Source organism: Camellia sinensis, chromosome 2 (genome assembly GCF_055761805.1).
Source record: "Camellia sinensis isolate YWXY chromosome 2, ASM5576180v1, whole genome shotgun sequence".
Lineage (NCBI taxonomy): Eukaryota > Viridiplantae > Streptophyta > Magnoliopsida > Ericales > Theaceae > Camellia > Camellia sinensis.
This window is the reverse complement of record NC_138962.1, coordinates 47,644,274-47,670,733: the sequence shown is the minus strand read 5'-3', so window position 1 is coordinate 47,670,733 and position 26,460 is coordinate 47,644,274. Positions and strand designations below refer to the sequence as shown.

The 26,460-nt window shown below is 37.2% G+C and overlaps 1 protein-coding gene and 1 pseudogene across 6 annotated transcripts; one reads left to right on the top strand and one right to left on the bottom strand.

The window, feature by feature from the left end:
- Positions 1-1,012: 1,012 nt before the first annotated feature.
- LOC114266787 (uncharacterized) lies at positions 1,013-26,359 on the top strand. 5 transcript variants are annotated; one of them, XM_028207717.2, is made up of 15 exons: positions 1,013-1,397; positions 2,829-2,905; positions 5,947-6,003; positions 11,861-12,074; positions 13,946-14,032; positions 14,159-14,298; positions 14,711-14,791; positions 17,233-17,297; positions 21,889-22,064; positions 23,479-23,609; positions 23,781-23,868; positions 23,980-24,193; positions 24,457-24,563; positions 25,469-25,929; positions 26,018-26,359. In XM_028207717.2, coding segments are annotated over exons 3-15 (1,785 nt in total). In that variant the 5' UTR covers positions 1,013-1,397; positions 2,829-2,905; positions 5,947-6,001; the 3' UTR covers positions 26,037-26,359. The 5 variants fall into 5 exon arrangements, with proteins under 5 accessions (XP_028063518.2, XP_028063516.2, XP_028063520.2 ...); XM_028207715.2 differs by having other exon boundaries at positions 1,017-1,397; positions 5,925-6,083; XM_028207719.2 differs by having other exon boundaries at positions 1,028-1,397; positions 5,947-6,083.
- LOC145820017 (putative WRKY transcription factor 53 pseudogene) lies at positions 19,627-20,748 on the bottom strand (annotated as a pseudogene). The gene has a single exon (XR_014360913.1). The product of XR_014360913.1 is annotated as a putative WRKY transcription factor 53 pseudogene (transcript).
- Positions 26,360-26,460: the final 101 nt, after the last annotated feature.

Here is a 26,460-nt window from a genome sequence, read left to right as displayed (position 1 = left end):
ATTGGCTTAATTATTTATTAATAAAATAAACCATTTGTTATGAAATTAGAAATTTTAAAAGAAAAGATGTAATTTTCAAAACTATAAAAGATAAATCGTATTTTAAATAAATATAAAAAAGTACACTTATAATTTATTTAAAATATAATAAAATGACTTACCAATCAGTTTTATTACTTAAATTTATTTACTTATAAGTTGTTTCATTTTTTCACCTTCAAAAAAATATTGAATAGCCTAGCCAGTCATCTAAGAGCATCTCTAATGTTATATCAAGCTTTTTAATAAATCTAAGTAAAAGTTATTGAAAAATTTGATCCAATACAGTACGTTTCAAAATTATATTCAAAATTTTTATCAAATATCCGATTGTCTGTAAGAATATCAAGACATATAAAGAGAGTTCGATTGTCCAGAGAATATCTTGCTCAAAAATTACCTACAAATTTAATAAAGAATAAACACTTCACTCATTTGATGAAATATTTAATCCTCTTCCTATCTTATATCAATTTAATAAAAACATTAAGGGATGGTTTGAAATGATTTAAATAATTGTATTTTTTGATTTTTTATAAAATATATGTTGAGTTTGAAGAGATATGATAGAGAGATGATGTGACTTAAATAAAATGATGTAATTTAAATAAGATAATGACTTGTTAAATTTTTAACTTTTTTAAGATACCCAAACAAGGCCTACAACTAATATTTGTTATAATTTTTTATCAAATTTAGGCCAAGTTTGGGTACTTCCAAAAAAGCCAAAAAGTTAAAAAGTTACTCAAAAAGTTAAAAAGTTAACACTATTCACCAAAAGTCAACAATTACGGCTGCACAATTCCCAATTTAAATTTTTCCCTACAAATCAATTTTTACAATTTTTTATTACACATTTTTCAATAAAAAGTCAAAAAATTAACCCAAACATTCATATTTTCAACCTCAATTTTTTAGTCCAAAAAATAAAAAGTGTACTTTTTTAATCTTCCGAAACTTGAAATTTAAATTCGACGAAACATTTCGCACAACTTTGAGATGGCCTAATAAAGCATCAATCGGAGCTCCGTTTGACGGGGTCTGGTAACCCTTTCACATTGATTCCCTTTCCAAGCTTCTTCTTGCCCAACAAAACCACCCACCTGAAATCGAGAGAGAAACTTGACTTCTAGAGAGAGAAAGAGAGAAAGGGAGGGACAGGAGGGACTAGATAGAGAGAGAGGAGAGAGATGTGGGTGTTCTATCTGATCTCGCTACCTCTAACATTGGGCATGGTGGTATTGACGCTGTGGTACTTCGCTGGACCACATGTGCCTCGCTACGTCCTCTTCACCGTCGGCTACACCTGGTTCTGCTCTCTCTCCATCATCATCCTCGTTCCTGCCGACATCTGGACGGTACTCTTTCCTTTTTCCTCATCAATTTCCATATCAGTCAATCCATAAGCTCATACTTACGTTTCGTTTTTCCTCATTCAAATGAATGATTTTTGCATTGTTGTGGACGTAATTTGAATCATAAATTGACCATCAAATTCACGATTCTTTGAAGCTATCTACTATGTTCTTATCTGGCTATTGTTAATCTTTAATTAGGGTCATTTTCATTCAAGTGCTTCTCAAACATTTATGTGAATTATGTGTATTATTGGGAGTAAAGATGCATTCAATTAAAGGGAAAATCATTTTTAATGCTCTGAAGAATGATATCATATGGTAGATGTAAATATGGAACCTGTTGTGGAGCATGATAGAAGGAAAATTGAGAAATCGAGAATTGTACATGGAACATGTTTTGCACCTATTGCAATTAATTTTAGGCTCAATTTGAGTCATATGTTTATGCTGCTTATAGATTAGTATGCTATTGAATAATTTTATTTGTGTTTAGTAGTTTTTAGTAGTCAAGAGTAGCTTGGTAATTTTTAGATTTGCTGTACATGGACTGTAAAATGTGTCCATTAGTTGTTTTACTGTCAAGTTAAGTTATTGGGTCTTATGAATTTTTTCATGATTGGAATAATATAATTTGTCAAAGTTATTACTTATTTGATTTTATTTTTTATTTTGTACTTAGTAGAATTTGGAGTGTAGCAGCCTATAAGTATTTATGTTACCCTTCCATTCAATGGGGAGAGTTGTGTTTTCAAACTTGTGAGAAGTTTTTGAAGTTTGTTTGTGATGCATTACAATGTTGTACCTTAGTGGGTAATTCATAAAGAATTTAAGGTTAGATTTTAAATTAATTTTCTTCTGCTTTACTTTCAGAAAACTAGCAGATTACTATTCTTGGGATATTATTTAGAGCCCCAAATAGTAGTCCTTTCGGCCCCAAAACATCAGAGCATATTGATTTATAAATCATTGTCTGCCCCAATCGCTTCCCAGTTCCCATATTTGTTATGCTTTGAATTTACACTACTTACCTCAAAAAAGGTTTTTTTTTTTCTTTCCCGAAGAGACTTCTACTAGCTAGTTGGAAATCCTGCAGCCAACACTTATCCATTTGCAAATCTTGGAACTTTGGTTCTATCTAAAAGAACCCTAACGCTGAAAACTGTCCTTAAAACCAATTGAAAGCAGCCTTAATCTAAGTTTCCTTGTAAGCAGCTTTAATCTAAGTTTCCTTGCATCCAAACTTATGTTAGTTTCTAGAACCCAAAATATCACTCTGTTTCTCCTTCTTACATTTATGATATGTATGCAATTATTTTAATCTAATTTGACTTTACAATTTAAATGTGCTAGAAGAAATTTGAATAGCCTAGATTCGACCGATAGGCATTTGAATTGTAGTTATGCTTAAAATTTGGTTTGTATTTTGTGCAGACAATAATTTTACATCATAATGGAGGAATCTCTTTCTTTTGGAGTTGGTCATACTGGAGTACCTTTCTGCTTACTTGGTATGCTTTTGCTGTTCTATTTGTTTTTTGTTAGATCCAGTTGAAGATGGTGGGCGCTTTGTTGAACTTGTCTCCAATATTATGGGCATCTAGTAGGGGATCTTTTAGTTGTATTATGCTGCATTTGAAGGTTTTATTGTATTTTTTACTCACTCAACTTAAAAGGAATTGTCACAACTATTTGGCTTTGGCTACATGAATACTGTTTTGGCAATGCCCCATATAAGGTTGCAACTTCTATTGAACTAAATGCCCCATGTCTTCCCTTATTATCTCAGCTCATGCTAATTTTTATATTTTCTTCCCTTAGCATTAACCATTAACGTTAATTTGTATCATGTCACTCTTTGTTGCACATTAGAATTGGCCCTTGCTGCTTATTGCAAACCATCTTATCGACTTTTTCTCATTTTATCTCCATTTGTTACTTATATCATATCAGGAAATTGTTCAATCTAGTTTTATTGTTTATTTCTTTACTAAACATCCATCTCGAAGCACCCATTTTGGAGCATTGCTTATTTCATGTATATATTGTTTCTTAGCTGCCTGGTATCATGTTTTCGAGAGTATGGTTTGTCTTATAGTTGTTTTGTATAATTTTCCTTTAAGCTTCAAAGGCAGATATTGACCACAAGATATGCTAAGAGCAGTTCTTACTTCACCCATCCAACTTCAATTATATGACCAACATCTAAAAAGTCACCAATTATCCCCAAAGCTTAAGTTATTAGGAAATGGGCTCAACAATGTAATCACCCTCCCTCATGAACAACCCTGTCTTGCACATGGAGAGACAAACAGAGAACCAGATAGAAGGAAAACAAATAGCCAAACAGAGAAGAAGAAACCAAATGGGGAAAGAATACGAAATGCTAACGGAGAGACTTGAACCCAAGACCCCTCTCAACCTGAGCTTTGATACCATGTTAAGTCACCATTTATTTCAAAAGCTTAAGCTTTTAGGAAATGGGCCCAACAATGTAATCAAGCTATCTAACGACATCATCTTCCACTTCTACCTTCATATGAATAATTGAGCCTAATTAATGAAACTAGTGTCAGATATACTAATGTAGGACAAGTGTGGTGTGCACTCTCCTAGAAGTGGTGAGCCCAAACTCAATGTATAACAGCAGCAAAAGTTTGCTTTTGGATGGATGGGTGGTAAAATTTTGGGGACGTTAGGGTTTCAAAAGGTGCAACAAAAGGGTAAAATATTGAGAATGCAAATCAGAGATTTTGGGAACTGTTTTGGGTCTGTTCTGAGCCTGAGAGAAAATAACAATGCTGATCTTGTGGTTCTACACTATTAGGTTGAATGTTAACAGAAGGATAGGGGTTGGGCTTGTGATATGGGATCTCTAAGGCCTCGTTTGGGAACCCTCTATTTTAGCTAAAAAGCCAAAAAGTTACTAAATTAGCCAAAAAGCCAACAATCCATATCAAAAAGTCAAAGATTCTCTTTTCTCTCTACTTTTTGCACATCTTTTCGTAAAAAGCCAAAAAATATCCCAAACATACTAGTTTTTTTTAGCTCATATTTTAGACAAATAGCCAAAAAGTTACTAAATTAGCCTGTTTCCAAACAAGGCCTAAGAGTTAAAAGAAGTTTAAACAAATCTGGTTGTAGAGTTTAAAGTCTTTAGGGTGCATAAAATTATGAAGAAGAAAGAGAAGAAGAAGAAAATTCTAGGAATCACTCCAAGAGGCCTTAGGCATCATACTTGGGGTTTAATTGCATCACACTGTCTAAAAAGAAGCTTATTTGCTGGAAATAATTCTCTCAAGAATTACAATCTCTATTGAATTGGATTATCAATTAGGAAATTAAGATTTTTGACTCCCCAAACCTATCTAAAACCAAATAAGACTTGTAAACAAACCCTAATACCTAACTTGGCCCGTTTGATGACTCATGGGGGCGACCCTTACAGCCCATGGCATAAGTTTTTTGAAATTACAAACCTAAATAATCCTACAATAAGATCTAAGGCTAAAAATGTGTTTATATATAGTTCCAGTTGGGCCCAATTGAGCTCGGCTTGAAATTAACCAATTTACGAACTTGAACGCTTCCTTAAATATAATTTTTTCTTGATCTTCTTATGGACTGCACCATATACCTTGCTGTTTGAACTTCATTACTTTCGTATTTGTATTCTAGTTTGCTAAAGTTGTATAGCTTAATATAAAGACAGTCCCATCCTTCAAACCATATGTTTCTTACTTTCCTGGCACATATGTACTTCGAAGACTTCCTCTGTTACAAATTTGTTTGTTTTAAAAGTTAGAAGTTAATGGAATGTGTTTATTATACAAATATATATTTCATTTCCTTTTGTTGCCTACGTGCATCAATTTGAAGTGTCCGGAAGCATCGTGTGAGAATGTTCCCACTTTGTACTGCTAGAAGTGGACTGTCAGATACTTAAAATCTATTAGGTCAAGGAACAAGGCTGAAGTCCACCATACTGTCATGGTGCCTCAACCACTCCAGCTGTTGTTACTCAAAAGATATTTAAACATTACTTGTTTCTGTGTCTAGTATTGACATGCAACTATCTCTGTGATGCTGGGCAGGAATTTTTGTGTTTGTCCATGCATAAGCTAGAGTATGTATTTCTCTTGGAGATGTAATTTCTGAGCTTAGTTTTTTGTTCCTGTTAACTAACTTAAAACATGCAATTTAAGTCTTTCCACTCCTTTCTTATTACTAACCATTGATCATAAAAAGAAGAAGCATTGTATATGTAACTATATTGCAAAGAGAATGCATGAACTATATCATATTTAGACAATTAGAAACTTAATATCTCTTTCTTATTTTGAATGGTCAGAAGTGTACAGATTACGTCACGATAGTTGTGCAACTGCATATTCTCTGAACTTCATGTTCTTTCCTTTGCTATTGCTTTGCATTCATAAGCTTGGCATGCCTTGGTGGTTAGGGTACTTTTTTTGTTATTAAAGATTCACATATTCTCATAGATTTATATGAAATTATTTCTCTAAGCAGGGCTGTGGTGCCTATAATTCAGGGTTATGAAGATGCCGGGGACTTCACAGTGGCAGAAAGATTGAAGACTAGTGTACATGTAAACTTAGTCTTCTACCTGTGTATCGGTTCTATTGGACTTTTTGGACTTGTACTGCTCATTATTTTGGGCAAAATCTGGTTTGTTTCTTAACCTGCTAGACGAAACGTTGTTTGATCTGGATTCATTGCTTTCTTCTATAAATCCTGATTTGTTTGGTTAAATTCTTTTTGGTGATAGACCAAGTTCTAGATTTACTTTTAACAAAAATGAAAGACAAAAAGAAAGAAGATTAAGTGCTAGATTTGCATGCTTGGTTGCATGCATCTTTCTGCAGTGGATCAGTGTAGACATAACATCTGAAATGGAGTGTTGAGCCGGCGCTTGAATTTCTATTCTTTTAAAAAGGAGAAAAATTGTGTTTATGCACCAATTTCTTCTGATGCACCATTCCTTATATTCTTTTTAACTTGGTTTCGTCTATACTATTTATTTACAAATCTTTGTATGTACATGTAGATGTATACTGCAACTATTTGATCATTCTGGATCACAATGATATGATTGTGAATTTTGTCATGTTTACTCTGTTACTTGGTGTCCAGTAAAGTAATTTACCAATTAGTTGAATTATACTGTTTATATTATATATGATACGGTGATTGCATTGCTTATTCTTCTTTAGATCTTTGATCAATGTACATTACAGCAACTGGTTAATATGAACAATAGAGGGTTGTGTATGCACATTCATGTCATTTTATCATGGTAGGAGAATTTCAGTTTCTTAATGGCTGTTGTAATGTTCTGAAGATGTGATTTAAGTGATTAGTACCAGTTTGCCTTTTTCTTCAGTATTGCTAAGTTTTTATCATTATGAGTTTGATTTTTCTAAAGCCATCTTGGTAGATGTTATTGTCCAACTTCATTTTGATGCATCAAGATGAAATAACATTTTTGTTTTCTTCATCTTGTCAACTTGTTTTCTGATTTGTCATTGATCTGGTTCTACTTGGCTTAGGTGTTGTGCTGAGAAAACTTATTTTTGACATTTTTATTCCTTTAGAACTGTTGCAAGTTTTGTTTTCTTCAAATAACATTTTGTAAAATTAGTTTGTTAGCATTTATTGGATCCATTGACTTGTCTTTTCCATCTTTTCATCTTGCTGTTTATTGTTCTTTGGATTGCTACCATAGTTGAGAATGTTGGGAGAATAGTACTGTGAGTGCTCTCTCGTTAAGGAGGAAAGAAAGAGTGGAGAATAGTACTGTACCAATATTGCCTATATTTTGTAGATTACTTTTGTATTTTTAATTGAGAAAAAATCCTACCCATGGGTAGCCAAGACAAAGCTATGTATTATTGATTGATGATATGTTATAAATTACAAATATGAGGGGCTCCTTATATAGGAGATGTAGATGAAGTGGGTGGAGTAGGTGAAGTGGAGTAGGTGAAGTGGGTGGAGTAGGTGAAGTGGGTGGAGTAGGTGTAGTAGGTGGTAGTGGTAGTGGTAGTGGTAGGTTTTAACAGCCCCCCGCAAACTCAAGGGGGATAGGAACTAACCAACTTGAGTTTGGAGAGAGTAACAAAACAAGAAAATAGACGAATACATAAAAGAAAAGAGGATAGGAGACACTGTATGGTTGTGTCAGACCGATGGTGAAGACACTGTATGGTGGTGTCATAACGTTGTAGAGGACACTGGATGGTTGTGTCAGACCGATGTAGAAGACAGTTTATGGGGTCATGTCGGACCGTTGTAGCAGACAATGTTATGTCATTTGTTGTGACAGTTTACGAAGTCTTGCTGGACCCTTGTAGAAATTAACCGGAATCAATGTCGGGACAGTTTACAGAGTCTTGTCGGACCCATGAAGGAGCTAACCGGAATCAATGTCGGGACAGTTTACAGAGTCTTGTCGGACCCCTAAAAAGTCGCACCCTCAAAAGGTGTGCCCAATCTGTCAAAAGGCGTGCCATCAAAAGGCGTGCCCAATCTATAAAAAGGCGTGCCATCAAAAGGCGTGCCTATCAAAAGGAGCGCCCATGTTGTCGGCGAGCGCCGAGAGGCGCATGATGCGCGTGTTTGCCTCGGCTATTTAACCAAGGTTGAGGCGGAGGTAGAGGTAGAGGCTGAGACAAAAAAACCTGCTAAAATCCTCTGAAAAACTCTTCCTTTTCTGAGAGAGATACGCTGTAACACTCTGTTGCCCAGTCCTTCTCTGAAAGTACCAGTCGGAAATCGCTGCTTCGCTGAAACACTCAGCAACCCAAAAAACATGGCCTTTTCTTCCCGTCCAGCGACCCAGAACATGGCCTCCTCTTCCCGTGGTCTGCTCACGCTCTTTCCAGACCTGAACGAGTCCACAAGAGAAATAATTGGTGCGGTGGCCAGTGAACCTCAACCAAACACCTCTGGTTTTGCTCCGTTGAACTTTCCGATGCGGTCTGTGGAGCAAAAAATGGCGGTGCAAATTGATATTGAGGCCAATCAGTATACTTTGAAGTCATGTGTGGAAACCATGACTGCGGTCACAAACTTGTCGCACCGGCTGCAGAGTAGGACAAATGAGGTGCAACAGTTAAACGCCCAACTGGCTCTGCTCCAACGTATGTATAAGGATGCGCGAGCAGAGATAAGTGTGCTAAAGGCGGAAAATAAGGAGCTGAAGCGGAAGGCCACCGTGATGTTCCGATTTGGAGGTCCACCATATGCTGCAGTGGAGGAGTATGGGGGAGTGAACGTGCTCGGCGGCGTGGAAAACACGGAGGCAGCACCGTCAAGGGCCGCCCAGGACGGAGGCAAAAAGAAAAGACCGGCGGCAGAGTAGAGAAGAAGTGAGGTCGATGTGTGGCCGCTGCAGAAAAGAAAACAAATCTTTTGTTGGTGTTGGTTTTTTTTTTTTTTTTTGTTTTTTTTTTGTTTTTTGTTTTTTTTTTTTGTTTTTTTGTTTTTTTTTTTTTGTTGTTGTTGTAGAAATGTGATTGGGGTTAATTCCCTGTCATGAATAAAACGATGTGTGGTTTGTTTTTGTTTACGAGTTTTTTTTTTTTTTTTTTTTTTTTTTTTTTTTTTAACAGAGCAGAAATAAGAATAAAAATTAAAAATTAAAAAAATAAAGTGAAAGAAAAAAAAAAACAAAAGAAAGAAATAATAATAATATGTTTGACACCATAATAATAATAATAATAATAATAATAATAATAATAATAATATGTTTAAAAAGTGGGGCAGTGGAAAGAAAAATATATATATAAGATAAAGAGGGTTTGGGCGGTGGAGAAAAGTTTAGAATAGAAAAGTTTATATAAAATTGGGGGTAGCGCTTTATAATAATGAAAATAAAGGTGAGGTAGTGGATGTGTTTGGAAACCGTGTGAAAGATATATTGAATATGTTAAAGAGAGTGCAGATTGGGGCTTGTGTAATCCAGATTCCTTCTATTTAATATCATCCACTGAATGTACCTCAAGGTCCATATTCCCACAATCATGATATGACACTGCTTCACCACATCATCAAGACCTGGCTCGTAGATGGGGAGCTGGTCACTGTTCCAGGCTGTAATACGAGGAATAGAAATATCAACAACGGCCACTTCAACGGAAGGGCACTTGAGGGCTATCACGGCCATGGTAGGGCCACCAACATACCCAGCTCCAATGCAGCAAATCTTCACCATTTTTCTTCTCTATCTAGAACCTCCTCACACGGAAGATCAATAGAGAGAAAGTAGAACGAGAATCTAGGGAGAGGAAGTGTGCTAAAGAGGTTGAAGTTGGAGCCGTCACGGGAGCCGCCGGAGTTTTGGTCAGAGAAGAAGCCGGAGACTGAGCCAGCATCTTATAGAGAGAGAAAGGCCGTGGAGAGGAGAGAGAAAGAGCCAGCATCTTGTTTCTCTTGTTTGTCTTTCGGTTTTCGCCGAGAGAGAGAGAGAGAGAGTTTGCATGATCTCCAACTCCACAAGTGTTGCTGAGGTGTTCTCGAGGAGTGATCATAAGTTTGATCTGATGTATGCGAAGAGGGCTTTTGTGCACTGGTATGTGGGTGAAAAGTATGGAGGAAGGAGAGAGAGAATTAGAAAATTTAGGTTTGTTCGGCGGACGGCCAAGGCGAGGCTGCCGCCCGCCGGTGAAGCGGAATCACTAAGTTCTTAACCTTGCTCACCTTGCTCTGATACCATGTAAGAAAAACTGATGTATTATTGATTGATGATATGTTATAAATTACAAATATGAGGGGCTCCTTATATAGGAGATGTAGATGAAGTGGGTGGAGTAGGTGGAGTAGGTGGAGTAGGTGAAGTGGGTGGAGTAGGTGTAGTAGGTGGTAGTGGTAGTGGTAGGTTTTAACACAGGACATTCAGTAGGGAAAGCAATACCAAGGTTCAATCATTTATGATACTGTATATCTCATTTATGCCCTTCTCAATTTCACCCCAGCACCTCCAATTTTCATACCAGCTGGCCACTAAATTTGTGATTTTTGGTGGGTTGAGGGTTCTCTCAAATTTTGTGACTTTTCATCTCAGTGTAATTGTCACAATGCTTTAAACCAATTAACATAACAATCGTGTTATGCTACTACTATGTTTTCATTAATGGTTTATCATGTCCTCTCTAATGTTGGTCAACTAAGTGCACTGATACAATTAAGATTGAGGAAGGACCAACTCTGAAGAATGAAAGGCACACAATCAAGCTTAAAGAAAAGAGTTCAAGAAACTGGTTTTTTTTATTATAAGTAGCATTCTTGGATTTGGTTTTTGATGTACTATAGAATTCTCGTCATTAGGTGTACTTTTCTTAGTTTTGTTTGTTGTAAATTAACCTCATTTAAAGGTACTAATAAAAAAGAAAAAGAAAAAAAGAAGAAGTCATCTCCTTCAAAGGTGGGTGCTTGTAGGCTACTTTTAATTGAGGTGGCTGCTTGTAAGCAGCTTGTCATCTACTTTTGGTATGGTGGCTGCATGTAGAACACATGTCAATAGGTGGCTGCATATAGGACATCTATGATCCTCCATAAGGGAGTGCAGAGGAATTTTTTTTGTACATCAGATTTATGTGAGTTTGCGAGTGTATGAGATGTGTGTTTATTTAGTGTGATGCTGGCTTTGCTGCATGCTGGAATTAAGATTTCTGTAATCCTCGTTGAAGGAAATTGCGGATAACAGTAAATTCTATTTGTTCAGATTTATGCAGCTATGTACATGTATATGTGAGTTGCATTATTATGTCATGGTACTCTGATCACTTTGAAAGGTTTTGGATTGGGTTGAGACTCTGAAGTGTCATTGCCTTTTTTGGTTTTGTTTGGTTCTTTCATTTAATGTGTACATGTGCATATGAGTAACGCGAGTCTTGTGCATTGGGTACAATATATATATATATATATATATATCATTTATGTACGTCACTCTATCCATTTCCCCAACCCCAAGGGGTTGGTCTAATGGGTGCAGTTTGGGCATGAGGATGTGCTCCCTCTAGGTCTTAGGTTCAACTCCCACTAAGTGTTATCAGCTCCTTGGGGCCATGCATGCGGTCTTTGTTTGAGATTTGCCCAATCCATGTGGATGGGGCGCTTTGCGTGGGTCTTAGGACTAGTCGAGATGTGCGTAAGCTGGTCCGAACACCCAATCATAAAAAAAAAACTCCGTCCATTTCCCCATCATCATCATCATCATCTTCTTATAGAATTTGCATTTTTAGAATGTCTTTGTCTTTGTTATGATAGAATTTATTTTCCATGGATGGCGGCCTTGAGCTTTGCCATGGAAACTTAATTATTTGCCTTTTCAACCACCACTAGTGCATGGGAGTTTAAGTTACGTTGCTTAGTTCCATTTGATTGTTGGTGATTGGTGTATTTTCCTTTGCCTATTGCCAAAAATCTTGATGTTGTATTTGTAGGGATGGCGGTATCCTTGGTTTTGCAATGGCCTGCTCGAATACTTTTGGACTTGTCACTGGTGCGTTTCTTCTTGGCTTCGGTTTAAGTGAGATACCAAAGGGAATTTGGAAAAATGCTGATTGGACTACTCGCCACAAGGTTCTTTCTCATAAGGTGGCTAAAATGGCCGTGAAACTTGACGATGCTCATCAAGAATTTTCAAATGCTATTGTAGTAAGTGTTATTCCCTGGTGACAATTTGAATTTTTTTCCCTCTCTTTTTTACTTGCATATTTGATTTAAGCCACCTCTTCAATAGCTATAGTTATTAAGGAGAAAAACAACATACACTGAGGATTTATTCTCGAATATGTCTAATGGTCATCTATGCAAGACCCTTTCTCTTGATATGAGGGATAGGTCAAGTGGGGATGGGTTGATTGGTGGTAGTTGAATGGAAGTTGTATTAGTAATGATACTCTACATTCCTTTCTTTCGGATCTCCTGCTATGGCACGACTAACTGGTTGATCTCCATATTGTCTGTGGGCTGATTAGAGTTTTGGATTATCTTTGTGTTTTTTGATGGATTGGGCCTTTGTTCATTGGGCCTAGTGGTTTCATTTGATCCAGATTGGTTTGCCTTTGGTGGGCCTTGCCTCTTTGATTGCTTCGTCACCATCATCCATGGCTCAAATGTTGTGTCTTTCTCTTTGGCCAGGCTATTGTTGTGTCTAGCATTTTGGGCCATATCAGTGGCCATATAGCTTTGGGCCCAGTATTGTTTGTGGTTGTTATCCTTTACTCATATACCTCTTTCTCTGGCCAGAATTGGTATAGCACTTTCTGGTGGCCTACACGACCGCAATTGTAGCAAATGGAGTGTTCAAATTGGTAATCTACTGGGAATTCTTTATCCTCCAGTAGAAATTTGGGGCATAGAAGTTTTTGAAGTCAATCCCAATACATACTCTGGCAAACCTTCCTCTAGTCACTAAAGCTGTTGCTAGGTCGATTTTGATGGGTTTCCAGTACTTTTTGCATAGTATAGAGGTATTTCTCCTGATAGTATTCGATTGGGGGCCTTGGAAACTGGACCCACGCAGAGATCATGGTTTTTGTTGTGTCTGCTAGCTGGAAATATGGTTCCCATTTTCTAATGTTAAATAGTGATCCATGATTACCCAGGGTCCTCTAGCAAAGACCTTTTGGCAATCCTCCATGAAATCAAATCTGAATAAGTAGTTGTATTCAAGATCAATGGGCGTAAAATGATCCACCATTCCCCAGATGTTCTTGGCTTTTGAACAGAGGAGATTATAACCAATGTTCTTGCCCAGGAGTTTGAAGATTTGAACATTTTTCCAGGGTCTCCTGATTTTATACAATAATTTGTCTGGAAGCACAACTCTAGGAATGCCGTTAATGTTCGTGATCTCAGTCGTGTACCAGATTTTGGAGCTTTGGCTTCCTTCTTCAGTTTCCAAGTCTGAGTCGATGTCAATGCCTTTTCCAAAGGCTTTTGAGCCCCCTCTTGTTTTCATGAGGGCATCTTTGAATGACTTAACTGATTCTGCCCACAGGGCCCCACTTTTCCCTCTAATCTTATTCAGTTTGGTTCCCATCAACAACTCTAGGTTCTGGATGATTTGGCGCATCAACAATCTCTACCTCCATCCCGTAGGAGAGATTCTCTTTTCTTTCCTTTATCTTTCTTTGTGCTTTGTTCCTGGTGGTTTTCCTCTTCTAGGGCTTTTCTTGGGTAGTCATTACCGGCGAGAATGTTGCCATTATCTATCATTTAGAGAGAGTGACTTCTCTTACTATTTTCCACTTCATATATATTGCAACTTAGCATGGGTCCTTGAATGATGCAGAGTTCTAGGCTCTTCGTCTCACAAAATTATGAGATTTACGCAATATTCTAATTGTTCCTTGGTCAGCATAATCAAACAATTTGTTGTTTCAATGACTCTTTGGATACACATTTTATATTTAATTGTGCTCATATTTTCTTGGTGTGTAAAGTTTAAACTGTAATATAATATGCTACAAAAAAAAAAAAAAAATTATTTGGTGACTAATTGTGATGGTGTATTGAATTAGGTTGCTCAAGCAACATCAAAGCAAATGTCCAAGCGTGATCCTTTGAGGCCCTTCATGAATATTATTGATAACATGTTGCTTCAAATGGTAATTATGCTCATTGTGCTATGTGAAGCTTTTTCAAAACAAACATTCTTTACCTTTGAGTTACTTTATGTTTTATTTTTTAAAGAATTGTTTTCAAATTAGCGCACACTTTTCACTTGATGCCAGTTTAGTGAAGATCCGTCTTTTAAACCACAAGGCGGAAGATTAGGAGAAAATGATATGGATTATGACACTGATGAAAAATCAATGGCAGCTCTTAGGCGTCAACTTAAGAGAGCTCGAGAGGAGTACTACCGGTACAAAAGGTATACAGTTACTCACTAATTGAACAACTTGAGTGCCTTTGGGGGATCTATTTACCGTATCTTTCTGAAATTGAATGTTGAGCATCTGCATACATGGGATTTTTTTTGTTCATGCATTGTTTATTCTTTTTTTGTTGCTTCTTTCCTCTAATAGCAATGGTGTCTTTAAAGACTTCTTCAGCCTGGATTGGATTTTTTTGTGTCAAATCAGTTTTTGAAAAACAAATGCTATATTTTTGTGATAGTTTATTTGCATAATCATTTTCATTCTAGCCTTTTTCCTAGCTTTGCATTCTCAATGCTTTATATCTATTGCTAGCTTGAACTACGATTATGCTTGTATAGTTTGGATTTCAAGAGGGGTACAAGCTGAATTTCACTTATTTGTAATTTTTTATTATTGGGTTTGCAGTGAATATATGAATTTTGTGATGGAAACTCTCGAGCTGGAGGACACTGTAAAGAATTATGATCGTCGTGATGCTACTGCATGGTTTGCTCTTAATCCAGGCTTTTTTCTTCTCTTTTCTTTAAATTCCCTCACTCCCCCCCCCCCCCCCCCCTTTCTTCTTTTATTTGATGCTCTGATGCTCTATGTATTTTTTTGCTGCCTAATATATTTATGACTTACTTTTGAACAGTGCGAGAGATATATTTTGTGGTTAATTTGGGCTGTGAACCAGCACAATTCTTTAATTTGTTATCATTATTTTGTTTCCTTTCTTTAGTGCAACATTCTTGATGGTTTTTGTCACTTTTCTTTGTGCTTACTTGCTCTTTTATCCTGTATATCCTTTGGGAGAATGAGAGACTACTAAATTCCATTGGCTTCATTATTTCCTTGGTCTTGTTTTGTATTGTAGTCCAATTGTCATGTTGGCAGTTATATGTACATTGTCTAACTCGTAACATTAGAATGGTGAATACATCATTTTTATGGAGCATTACTGTGATCTGGTATATATTTCTTTTATGCTGCTAGTTGAAATTGCTACCAGATTTTCCTGATGATTTTAAGATTGATTACTCTCGTTATCTTGGATCAATCATACATAATAACTTGAGGGAGATGCTTAAGGTACAGAGGTGCTTTTGGAGTATAAAATTAGTCATGCCTTATGGCCGACAGTCCATAATGGTCCTGGAAGACATCCATGTTTTATGGTACATAATTTAGATAGTCATGACATGTTCAATGAGCAGTGCAATACCAATGATAGTAATGGGCAAGCGGTGGAAAAGAAAGAATTAGAAATGAACTGTTGGTGAGAAGTTAACAGTGGCAGCAACTGGAGATGAGGTGAAGTCTAGAGAGATGATTTGCTCAAGTGTGAGAAAAACTAGTGACAATAATACTGGTAAGGAGTATTATGGTTATAGTTGAATGAGTTGTAAGGACAAGGGAAAGTCAGAATAGTGGTGGTGGGTCTGGTGAGAGAATTGAATGACTTAGCTTAACCTTAAGAATGTAGAAGAGGGACCTACATGACGTAGCTTAACCTTAAGAATGTAGAAGATGGACCTACATGACGCAGGATCTGATATAGTTGAAGTAAGGGTTTATTGATCTGAATTCAGTATCATGAAGAATATAAGTAAATTTCATGGAATTGCCTTGTTATCATAATTTAAGCTGTTCTTTTGTAAGAGTGACATAAGAATCTGAATGTAGCTTCTTCTCTGGCAAAGAAATGAGTAATACTATCAAAAGGTAAAGGGAAAGTTAGATAGAAGGATAAAAAATCCTTTGGGTTGAATCAAGCAACCAAAATACAGAATAAACCCAAAAAACACCAAATGATGAAACAATTCCAATGAATTTTAAACCTATTTTGTGGTAATCGATTGCATGTGCTTTTCTAGAATGACTGATGTCTATTTTACATACTGTGGACATGTTCAATTTTCATAATCTTCTAGACTATCCAGAGATCCATTCGTACGTATATGTATTTATGTATTGGACCTCTTAAGGAAAATTTAGATCCTGGGACTGGGAGACAATTCTAGATAGCCAACAAAATATATGTTAATGTCCTTTTCTTCCTTTTTTTCCCTGGATTTTCCCTACTTTAGCCAATTTATTTTCAGGTAAAACGAGGATAATTTACGTTGCAGTCATTGATTTATTTATATCCTCTTTACCTACATAAGGAAAAGAAAAACTTTCATATACAAGACAGTCAATCAAAGCCTTTCAAAGAGGATAAGATGTCCATGACCTATTCAATGCTTGATTTTGGGAGCCCCATCTTGTCTCTGTTCTTGGGGAGGAAGGTAAGTCTGTGATCTCCTTCAACCAGTGATTATAAGCCATGAAGTTAATATGTGAATCTATTAACATCCCAATGCTCTAGTAGAATCTCCCTCAAGCAAAAAACCATTTAACCCGACTCCCTAGTCATTCTAGGGGGGTTAAGATTTCTGCTTCTAGAGCAAATTCTGGCAGCTGGTTTTGAGAAAGCAAGGCTTTATGTTTCCTCCATTGATTCTTGAATATACTCCGAATTTTCAAGTGACCTGGCTCCCCATAAGTGCTTTTCACCAAAAGTTTTCCGTCTTGCGAATGGGTCAACAGAAGGGGAAGGTTTAGAACTCATTAGATTTGTAGGTAACAACCTTCCAGTCCCTCAAAACTAAGCTCCAAGGCACACCTTTGAAATCGTTTTCAGCATAATCCCGAAAGGAACTCCAACATAATACCTTACCCCTAATTTCTTCTTGTAGAGAATCCTTACCATTTTAAAGTTACTAAGATTTCTTTCTTACAATATAATTTAAATTGAAGTTTATAGGTTTTGAAAAGATTCTATTTGAGTTAGTAAGTCAGTTCATTGGTGATACTGCATAGTATCTTGTTTGGTTTGTGTGCTAACCTCAAGATTGCTTCTACGGGCTCTAGGGTTTAAATGCTTGCTTTTTGCAAATTTTCAGGAAATACATTTCAAGCTTCAGGCCTGAGCGAGAAGGCAAGCTAGGGTCTCTTCTTGATATGATAGGTAAAAATTAAAATTATACTAAAGTTATTTGTTGTGTTTGCGCTTTTTTGTTTTTCCCAGCCATCTATTTCATAGTTGAAATTCCTTTTTTTTTTATTTTATAAATATAATACCTCCTTTGACAATAATGCTAGTTTTAGTTGCATTATTTTCTTAAATAGGCGTTTTAGTTTTGGCTGATTAAAGCATTTAAATATGGTTATGAAGGTTTGTTTTGTTTTGTGTTGCATTTGAAGACTCATTTATATCCTTCAGAATGAAATGCTTTAAAAAATAATGATATTTCCATTAATAGAAAGGTTTAATAATTCTATCAATCATCATTGTCGCCTGCTCCAAATGTGATATATTCATTCTGTAAATGGCTCTAGACAAAATGGCCCTCAGAAGCGACATAAAATGCAAAGGAATAATTTTCTTTCCATTAGATGTCCATGATTCATTGTGGCATGGCGAAAGAGATTTGGTCACTGCTGCCACTTTGTTTGGCTTGATGTGGATCTTGAAAAAATACAATGTATTATTGATTGATGTATTTTTGATACATGATTGTTGTGTAAATTACAGATGGTGAGGTACTCATTATATAGGAGAGGATTGGGGAGTAGGTGAGTGTGTGTGGTAGGTGAGTTGAGTGGAGGTGGTAGGTGATGATATATTTTAACAGCCCCTCGCAAACTCAAGGAGGATAGAAACTAACCAACTTGAGTTTGGAGAGAGGAGCAAAACAAGAAAATACATAAAAATAAAAAAATAAAAAAAGATAGGAGACACTGTATGGTCGTGTCAGACCGTTGGTGAAGACACTGAATGGTTGTGTCATAACGGTGTAGAGGACACTGTATGGGGGTGTCATAACCATGTAGAGGACAGTTTATGGGGTCATGTCGGACCGTTGTAGAAGACAGTTTATGGGGTCATGTCGGACCGTTGTAGCAGACACTATTGTGACAGTTGTTGTGACAGTTTACGGAGTCTTGCTGGACTCTTGTAGAAACTAACCGGAATCAATGTCGGGACAGTTTACAGAGTCTTGTCGGACCCTTGTAGAAACTAACCGGAATCTATGTCGGGACAGTTTACAGAGTCTTGTCGGACCCATAAAGGAGCTAACCGGAATCAATGTCGGGACAGTTTACAGAGTCTTGTCGGACCCTTGTAGAAACTAACCGGAATCTATGTCGGGACAGTTTACAGAGTCTTGTCGGACCCTTAAAAAGTCGCACCCTCAAAAGGTGTGCCCAATTTTGTCAAAAGGCGTGCCATCAAAAGGCGTGCCCAATTCATCAAAAGGTGTGCCGGACATGATGGCGAGGCACGTGGGCGCCTTGGCTTGCGTGCCCGTTTGTCGGCTGGTGGTAAGATGCGCGCGATGCGCGTGGCTGCCTCGGCTATAAGACAGAGGCTGAGGCTGAGGCAAAAAACCTGCGAGAGATATTCTGAGAGAGATTTCTGAGAGAGATTCTGTAACACTCTGTTTTCTGAGAGAGAATTCTGAGAGAGATACTGTGTAACACTCTGGTGCCTAGAAAATGGCTTCATCGTCTTCCCGCGGGCTACTCACCCTCTTTCCCGACCTCAACGAGTCAACGAGAGAGAGAACTGGTGCGGTGGCACTGGAAACTCAACCAAGCGCCCCGGAGTTTGCTCCGTTGAACTTTCCGATGCGGTCGGTGGAGCAAAGAATGGCAGTGCAGTCGGATGTGGAAGCCAATCAGTATACATTGAAGTCATGTGTGGAAACCATGACTGCGGTGACAAACTTGTCGAACCGGCTGCAGAGTAGGGCAAATGAGGTGCAACAGTTAAACTCCCAGCTGGCGCTGCTCCAACGCATGTATAAGGATGCGCGAGCAGAGATAAGTGTGCTAAAGGCGGAAAACAGGGAGTTGAAGCGGAAGGCCACCGTGATGTTCCGATTTGGAGGGCCGCCATATGCTGTAGTGGAGGAGCAGGGTGGAGTGATCGTGCCCAGTGGAATGGGAAACACGGAGGCAACACCGTCAAGGGCAGCCCAGGACGGAGGCAAGAAGAAGAGACCGGCAACAGAGTAGAGAAGAAAAATCCCGCCTGTGGATGTGTTTTGTTGTATTTTTTTTTTTATTTATTTTTTTTTTTTTGTTGTATTTTTTTTTTTTTTTTTTTTTTTGTTTGTGTAAAAAATGTGATCGAGGTTGATCCCTGAGATGAAGAAAAGATGGTTTGGTGTGCAGGTCGTCTTCTTCTGCTTCGTTTTTTTTTTTTTTTTTTTTTTTTTTTTTTTTTTTTAAAATAAAAAAAAAAAAATAAATAAAATAAAGAAAGAAATAAAATAAAATAAAAGAAAGAAAGTGGAGTGTCATGTAAAGTGATTAAAAAGAAGGTGTTTATCTGAGAAAGGTGCTGCAGCTCTGCGGCGATGTTTGATTAAAAAAAAAGATAGTAGGTTGATTAAAAAAATAGATTGTGGGGTGGAAAATGTGAATTGAAAGATGAAATAAAATAAGAAAAAGAAAGTTGGGTGATAGGAGAGAGAGAGAGGTTGGCCTGGCCTTGGAAAGTAGAAAAGGAGAATAGGAAAAGAAAAAGAAACGAAAAGAGGGAGACAAAAGTGGTGAATAATGGGTCTGCTTTTGTTGAAGCAGCTTTACTGGGTGGTGCTGGTGGAGCTGTATGGGGGGTCTGGTTGCATTCATGCCTCCCTTTGTATATGATCTCAAATACGGTGGGGTCGTCATCTGATTGTTGCACTTGCTTTGTAGCCCAACAGTTTTGACTGTTACGATTTGTGCATCTGTAATAGCTTCTGGGATATTTGGTGCCCAGAATGTCTTTCTGCCCATATTTTCTCCAACTATAGCCATCATCAACGGGCCCTTCAAATCCATTCTCTGAGCTAATCCTCACTTGATCAGTCCATGTGGGCAATACCTTTCTCTTCTTGGAGACAACATTCTGGTCCTGGTGATGATCCTTAAACCCCCCCCACCATTACAGTCCTCGCTCTGAGGACTTCCATCACCAGAAATAGAAGACTCAGGCATGCCAGTGGTTGGTGCCGATGACTTGAGAATCAACAGAGACTTCTCATAAGAAGATAGTATCCTCTGTAGTAAAAGTTGTCGGTTTTCAGCAGAGGATGCTGAATTCAGATGAAATCTTAGTTGCTTGGCTATCTCCATCCCTTGTGTCAACTCATTGATCAGTGACTTCTGCTCCAATTTCAAACCACTGTCCATTGTACACATATTAGTAGGCTTTCCAATTTGCAGAAAAAGAAGAAGACAAAAGGAGTGTGGAAGACGCAGAAAATGGTAAGTAAGAGTTGGATAGATTGAAGAAGTGGGAATTGGAAATGGGTGGGAATTGAGATGGAAAAGTGTGGTTTTCACTCATGTGATGTTGAAAGTAGAGGTATGTGAAGAAAATTCCAGCGGGCAGCGAAGGCAAGGTTGCCGGCCGGCTGCCCGCCGGTGAGAAAACAAAACAAAATACGGGCCTAAATCTTATAGCTCTGATACCATGAAAAAATACAATGTATTATTGATTGATGTATTTTTGATACATGATTGTTGTGTAAATTACAGATGGTGAGGTACTCATTATATAGGAGAGGATTGGGGAGTAGGTGAGTGTGTGTGGTAGGTGAGTTGAGTGGAGGTGGTAGGTGATGATATATTTTAACAGATCTTCCCTAGGTCGATAGTTTATTTGATGCATTGGGAAGTGACTATATTGAAGGAAGGAGACTTTGGAATTGCCCCTTTGTTGGATACGCTGTACGTTTGGAAGGCAGACTTGGAGATCATTTTTTTTTTTTGATAAATAGACTCGGAGATCATTTTTGTTGGTACTTGTGTGAAGTAGAAAAGTTCCTCCCACATTCGAAGACAATAAAATACCAAGAATCTTAATATACATTGGATGGATTCTTTAGGCCATGAACATCAGTGTTAGTGCACTTGCAAAGTGACTCCTGATGTTGTGGGTGACTCTCAATGGAGCAAGAAAAATCCAAATGCCTGCGGGATGATGGCTCTCAGTGGAGTGGGAGTGGTGAGTGGGTAACTCTCGATGGAACCAGAAAAATCTGAGTGCCTGCAAAATAGTGGCTCTCGATGGATTGGGTGCAGTGACTCACCCCAAGTTTGGACATGGTATTGGATGGAGAGTAGTAGATCAGAATCAGGGGGGAACTGGGTCTGGTTCACAACTTCACACATTGTGTGAAGTAGAAAAATCCCACATTGTAAGAAACTAAAAAGAGATAGGGACTTAATATATATATATATGTTGGATGGACTCCACACCTACATGTTTAAGATGGTGTGAGTTCCAAATAATGTGTATCGGACCGGTGCATTATTTAGTCGGGTGATGGGGAGTGTTAATCTCTGGTTTGAATCATTTATGTATCCTATTGATACTCTCGATTCTATTGTCTGTATATAGGTTCTTTTTGTTTTGTCTCCCCCCCCACAAATAGATACAAGTGTTGCACCTCCTATGGCCCATGTGATACAATTTTCTTATCATTTTTTTTCTTCATTCCATTAAGTCAATACACATCCTAACAAATATACCAACCCTTGTGATTGCTAATTCCTTGCAGAGTTGGTGTGGCGTTGTATACTAAGGAAGCAACTTCAGACAGTCTTCTCTGTGATACTCGGCTGTATGTCAGCTGCAATTCTTCTGGCTGAGGCTACTATACTGCCCAGTGGGGTTGATTTATCTCTATTTTCTATACTAATAAAAGCTGTAGGAAAGGAAGAGGTGCTTGTGCAGGTAAATTTTGTTATAGTTTTTATTTTCTTTTAGTTCCATCAGCTTATCTTAGGTGAAATCATACCTTTGATTCTCAAAAGGTAAATATTTTAGATATTTAGTAATTCAGTTTAAGTTTTCAATTAAGATTTGTTTGATTCCAGAGTACAACTAACAAACTATAACTTGATTTGACTACGGAAATTTTGGACTACATCCTCATGTTATTCCTGTAGTGGTTTTATACAGTGGCAAGTTAGACTTGTGTTTTATTCTTGTGATGGTGCATTTCAATGTGAAAAATGTCTAGTTAATCATGAATCACTCCTTCATTTCCATTACTCTCTATTTGGTTGTTGAGAACATCAGAAAGGAAATGGTTCCTGAGAAAACTGAATCAAAGGAAAAACAAAAGAAGTTCACCCTCAACCATCTGTTCATGGATAGCTCCACATAAGAAAATAAGAGTCACAACTTTTCCTCCATGAATAATTTTATAAAAAAATGTGGGAGGCTAAATATTTGGACATGCCATATGTAATTTAGTAGCAATTAAAAATTCTGAATAATTTTTCAAGGAAAAACCATCATTAAGCAGGGATAATATATGTATTATACCGTGTGGTTGAGGAATAACACCTTTTGGTCCTAATCTGTTTGGCATAACCTAAGCTGTGAAGGTTTTCCAAAAGATGCTTTGGATGGTTCACCTTCCAATCTGAAAGGTTTTTTTGTGTAGCACTGTAGTCATGATTATCATCCCGGTTCATAGAATTCTGTTAATGTGAACCAAGTGAAGTGAAGAGTTGCCAGGAGGGGGGAACCAAAGTGCATATTTGCATAGTGCATATTTGCATGTAGCTGTGGACTTGGTTAAAGAACCTTATTTATTAGTAGTGGTAGATGTGAAATTGCAAAGTCGAGAAATAAAGTAGATAAAATCTGATTTAGGTCCTCATCATTGACTTTCTTGAGAATACAAAGTTCCATTCAAATTATAGAACTAGAAATATGAACCTTGTTGTATATTTGTTCTAAAAGCAGGCAAGGGATGTGGTTGGATTTCTTGTGTTGTTGATGACCCCTCAGGATTAAATTTTCTTGTTCTTTTTGTTCTCTGCAAAAGGGTCTCTTGTGCTTTGTCAAGGATTCCATAGTTCCTTTTGATTTTGAAACACATCAGCTTCAGTTGACTGGAGGAAAACAATAGGTGTTGGTTTCATGACTTCCCTCTTCTGCTAGGCATGGTGCAAGATTGTTTTGATTTGAACCACATTGTCTGATATTTTGATGCAGACTAGACTAATTACTGTCAGCTTGGAGTTGACGAGGGTTGTGGCCTCTTTGCTTGAAAAATATTACTTTGCCATCAATTCAATTGTGAAGTTCTATTTTGTAAAATGCCCTTGTAGATTAATTTGTTTTTCTTTTGCAGGTGACTGCCTTCATTCCTCTGATGTATATGTGTGTTTGCACATACTATTCCTTGTTCAAAATTGGAATGTTAACATTTTACTCATTTACTCCAAGACAAACAAATTCAGTCAGCTTGCTTATGATATGCTCGTATGTATCCTCCCCCCCCCCCCCCCCCCCCTCGCCTTTCCCTTTTTCTTTAATAAAGCATTGTTCAAACTCTCAGAGATATCTACTTTATGTGTATTGTGAGATATCTATTTGATGTGTATTTACTTCTTGAGGATGTTGGTAATAATTCTCACTAAACATCTTTACCAGGATGGTTGCTCGATATGCACCTCCAATTTCCTACAACTTTCTCAATCTTATTCGTCTGGAAGGCGACCGCAAAACTGTCTTTGAAAAGGTCTGCCTTTTCTGTATCATTTCTTATTTCTCAGTATAGTTAAATGTGCATACATTTTGTTAACTATATCCTTTATTTGAAAGTGTGACAGTATCCTATTTTCATGTGCAGAGAATGGGGAATATTGATGATGCTGTCCCTTTCTTTGGGAAAGGATTCAATAAAATCTACCCGCTTATCATGGTTATATACACCATAGTGATTGCAAGCAATTTGTTTGATCGGGTCATTAATTATTTTGGAAACTGGAAGATATTCAGGTTTCAAAGTGATGCTGAAGATATGGATGGATTTGATCCATCAGGATTGATTATTTTGCAGAAAGGTGTGTAAACTGAGATCACGTCTCTTGTTTGTATTTGGTGTGTGTTTGGCATGTGTTTGGCATGTTTCTATCCTTTGCATTTTGCAGTTATAGGCATATGGAATTCTGGATTCAATGTTCTTGAACCTGTGGGCTATATCACTTATGGGAGAGAAGAACTGAAAATCAAATGAAAACTGATTTATTTATTTCTCTCCTCGTTATCAATAACCACTATAGTTGCTTAAATCATATGAATTTTTTTTTTCCATTTTTCTTTTTAGAACGGTCTTGGCTTGAACAAGGACACAAGGTTGGTGAACTCGTTATTCCATTAGCAAGGAATTTCAACAATGTAAGCTTGGATCTTGAGTCTAGCAGCAATAACAAGGTATGTATTAATTCCTAGTAATATAATAAGATTTTTCCTTTTATTTATCAAAAAAAAGATTTTGCCTTTTGTTCTTTTCATTTTTAACAAAGAATACCAGTCACAATTATACTGTGTATATATTTTTATTCAAAATGGTCAAGGTTTATATTTTTTCAATTTATGACATTAAGGCCATGTTTGTTTGGGCGGACTGGATTAGCATTCCCATGACTAATAGTCCTAAGATTGCGAACCCGTTGGATTATGTATCCTATCTTAACTAATAGTCAAGTTTAAAATAATTAATCCGTACTTCAATGGTTTAACCAAACATCGGATTAATAATTTTATTGGACTATTAGTCCAATCCCAAGCTCATGTCCACCCAAACAAACATGGCCTAAGGACACTTTTGACTGGGGATATGGTTTATAATTGAGGCAACTGGAGAAAATGGGTTCATGTGGCCAACCCTACCTAATTGCTATTAAGGCTTGTATTTTTTGGCAATTAATTTCATAGTTGATTCTTTCGTTGACATACAAACTCAAACCAATGTTATAGAGACTGCTCTGGCAATTAAACCAAAGAAGTGTCTAGATTGACATCTCGTAGACAAATGAAAAACGTTATTTTACTCCACTGATGCATCATATAGGTCCCAAAATATATTAGCAATTTCTGATGTCATTAACTTCTTATAAAATTAATGACTAAGAAGCCCATACTGGTTGGTCCAATTGGTTGATTGTGGTTCCTTTATTTATTTTTTTGGTTGAAATAATCTATTCTTTTATTTACCAAATCAAATTAGAGATGAGATAAACTTATTAAGTCACTTCTTGCCCATTTAATTTCTTCTTGGTTTTATTATTCCATAAATTATAACTCTCTCCGTTACTTGGAAATGGTGTTTGAAAAAGGTCAACGTTGAAATGAAAGCGACAACCAGTTTAATTGAGGATGGACAACGAGGTTACTCAAAGCCTCCACAAGGAGAGGCCCAACATCAGACCACAAGAGAATCCATTGGCAGAAAGTACACGGCCATAAGGACACAACCAAGCAAAGAACCGACCAACCTAAATGCCACTTCATCCGATGCAAGCAAGTCTCAGAATACAACCACTGGATCGTCTTCTGGTGTAGCCTCAACCTGGGAATCTATGAAGTCAGGTTTCCAAAATTTCAAGTCTAATATAGGGGCCAAGAAATTCCTTCCCTTGCGCCAGGTTCAAGATACGGATCACTCCCAAGGTTCCTCATCCGAATCCCTTGATGAAATATTCCAGAAATTAAAACGGCCAACTGTAGATCATAGAAGTTATGGCGCTGATGATTATGACGATGAACTTGGTGATCATGCAATGCCAGGGAGCACCAGGTGATCACATCTAACCAATGGTCTTGTGCAATTGGGGCAATTGTGCATTTTGTTTCATGAAATCATGAGAAATATATGCATTCTGCAGAGATGACACGACACAATGATGCTAACTGCTCATCAACTGCAGCAATGGATGAGGTTAGCGAACATAAAGAGTATACATATATTATTACTAGTATACAAGAAAATACAACCCATGTTTTTTGGTCCAATTTGTATGTAGTCGGGGAACACTGTAAACTTGTGACTGTCATGGAAAATCTGGATGTAATTGAATATAGTCATCGCAATTAATGTAATTTTTTTTTTCTCTCTCCTCATCAGGAAGGAGTTATCATAGAAATTCTTCTTCTTGGGTTTGTCAGAGACATGTATTATGTATTGCAGAATTCAAAATTTATTTTATTTTAAACCTAGTTTTTGGTTATTATCTGTGATATAAAAATATTATGACTGTAAATTTAGAAATTGTAATTGAAGACAGGTTTTGCCTTGTCTAAACACTGGTGGTACAAGGACAAGGAAACT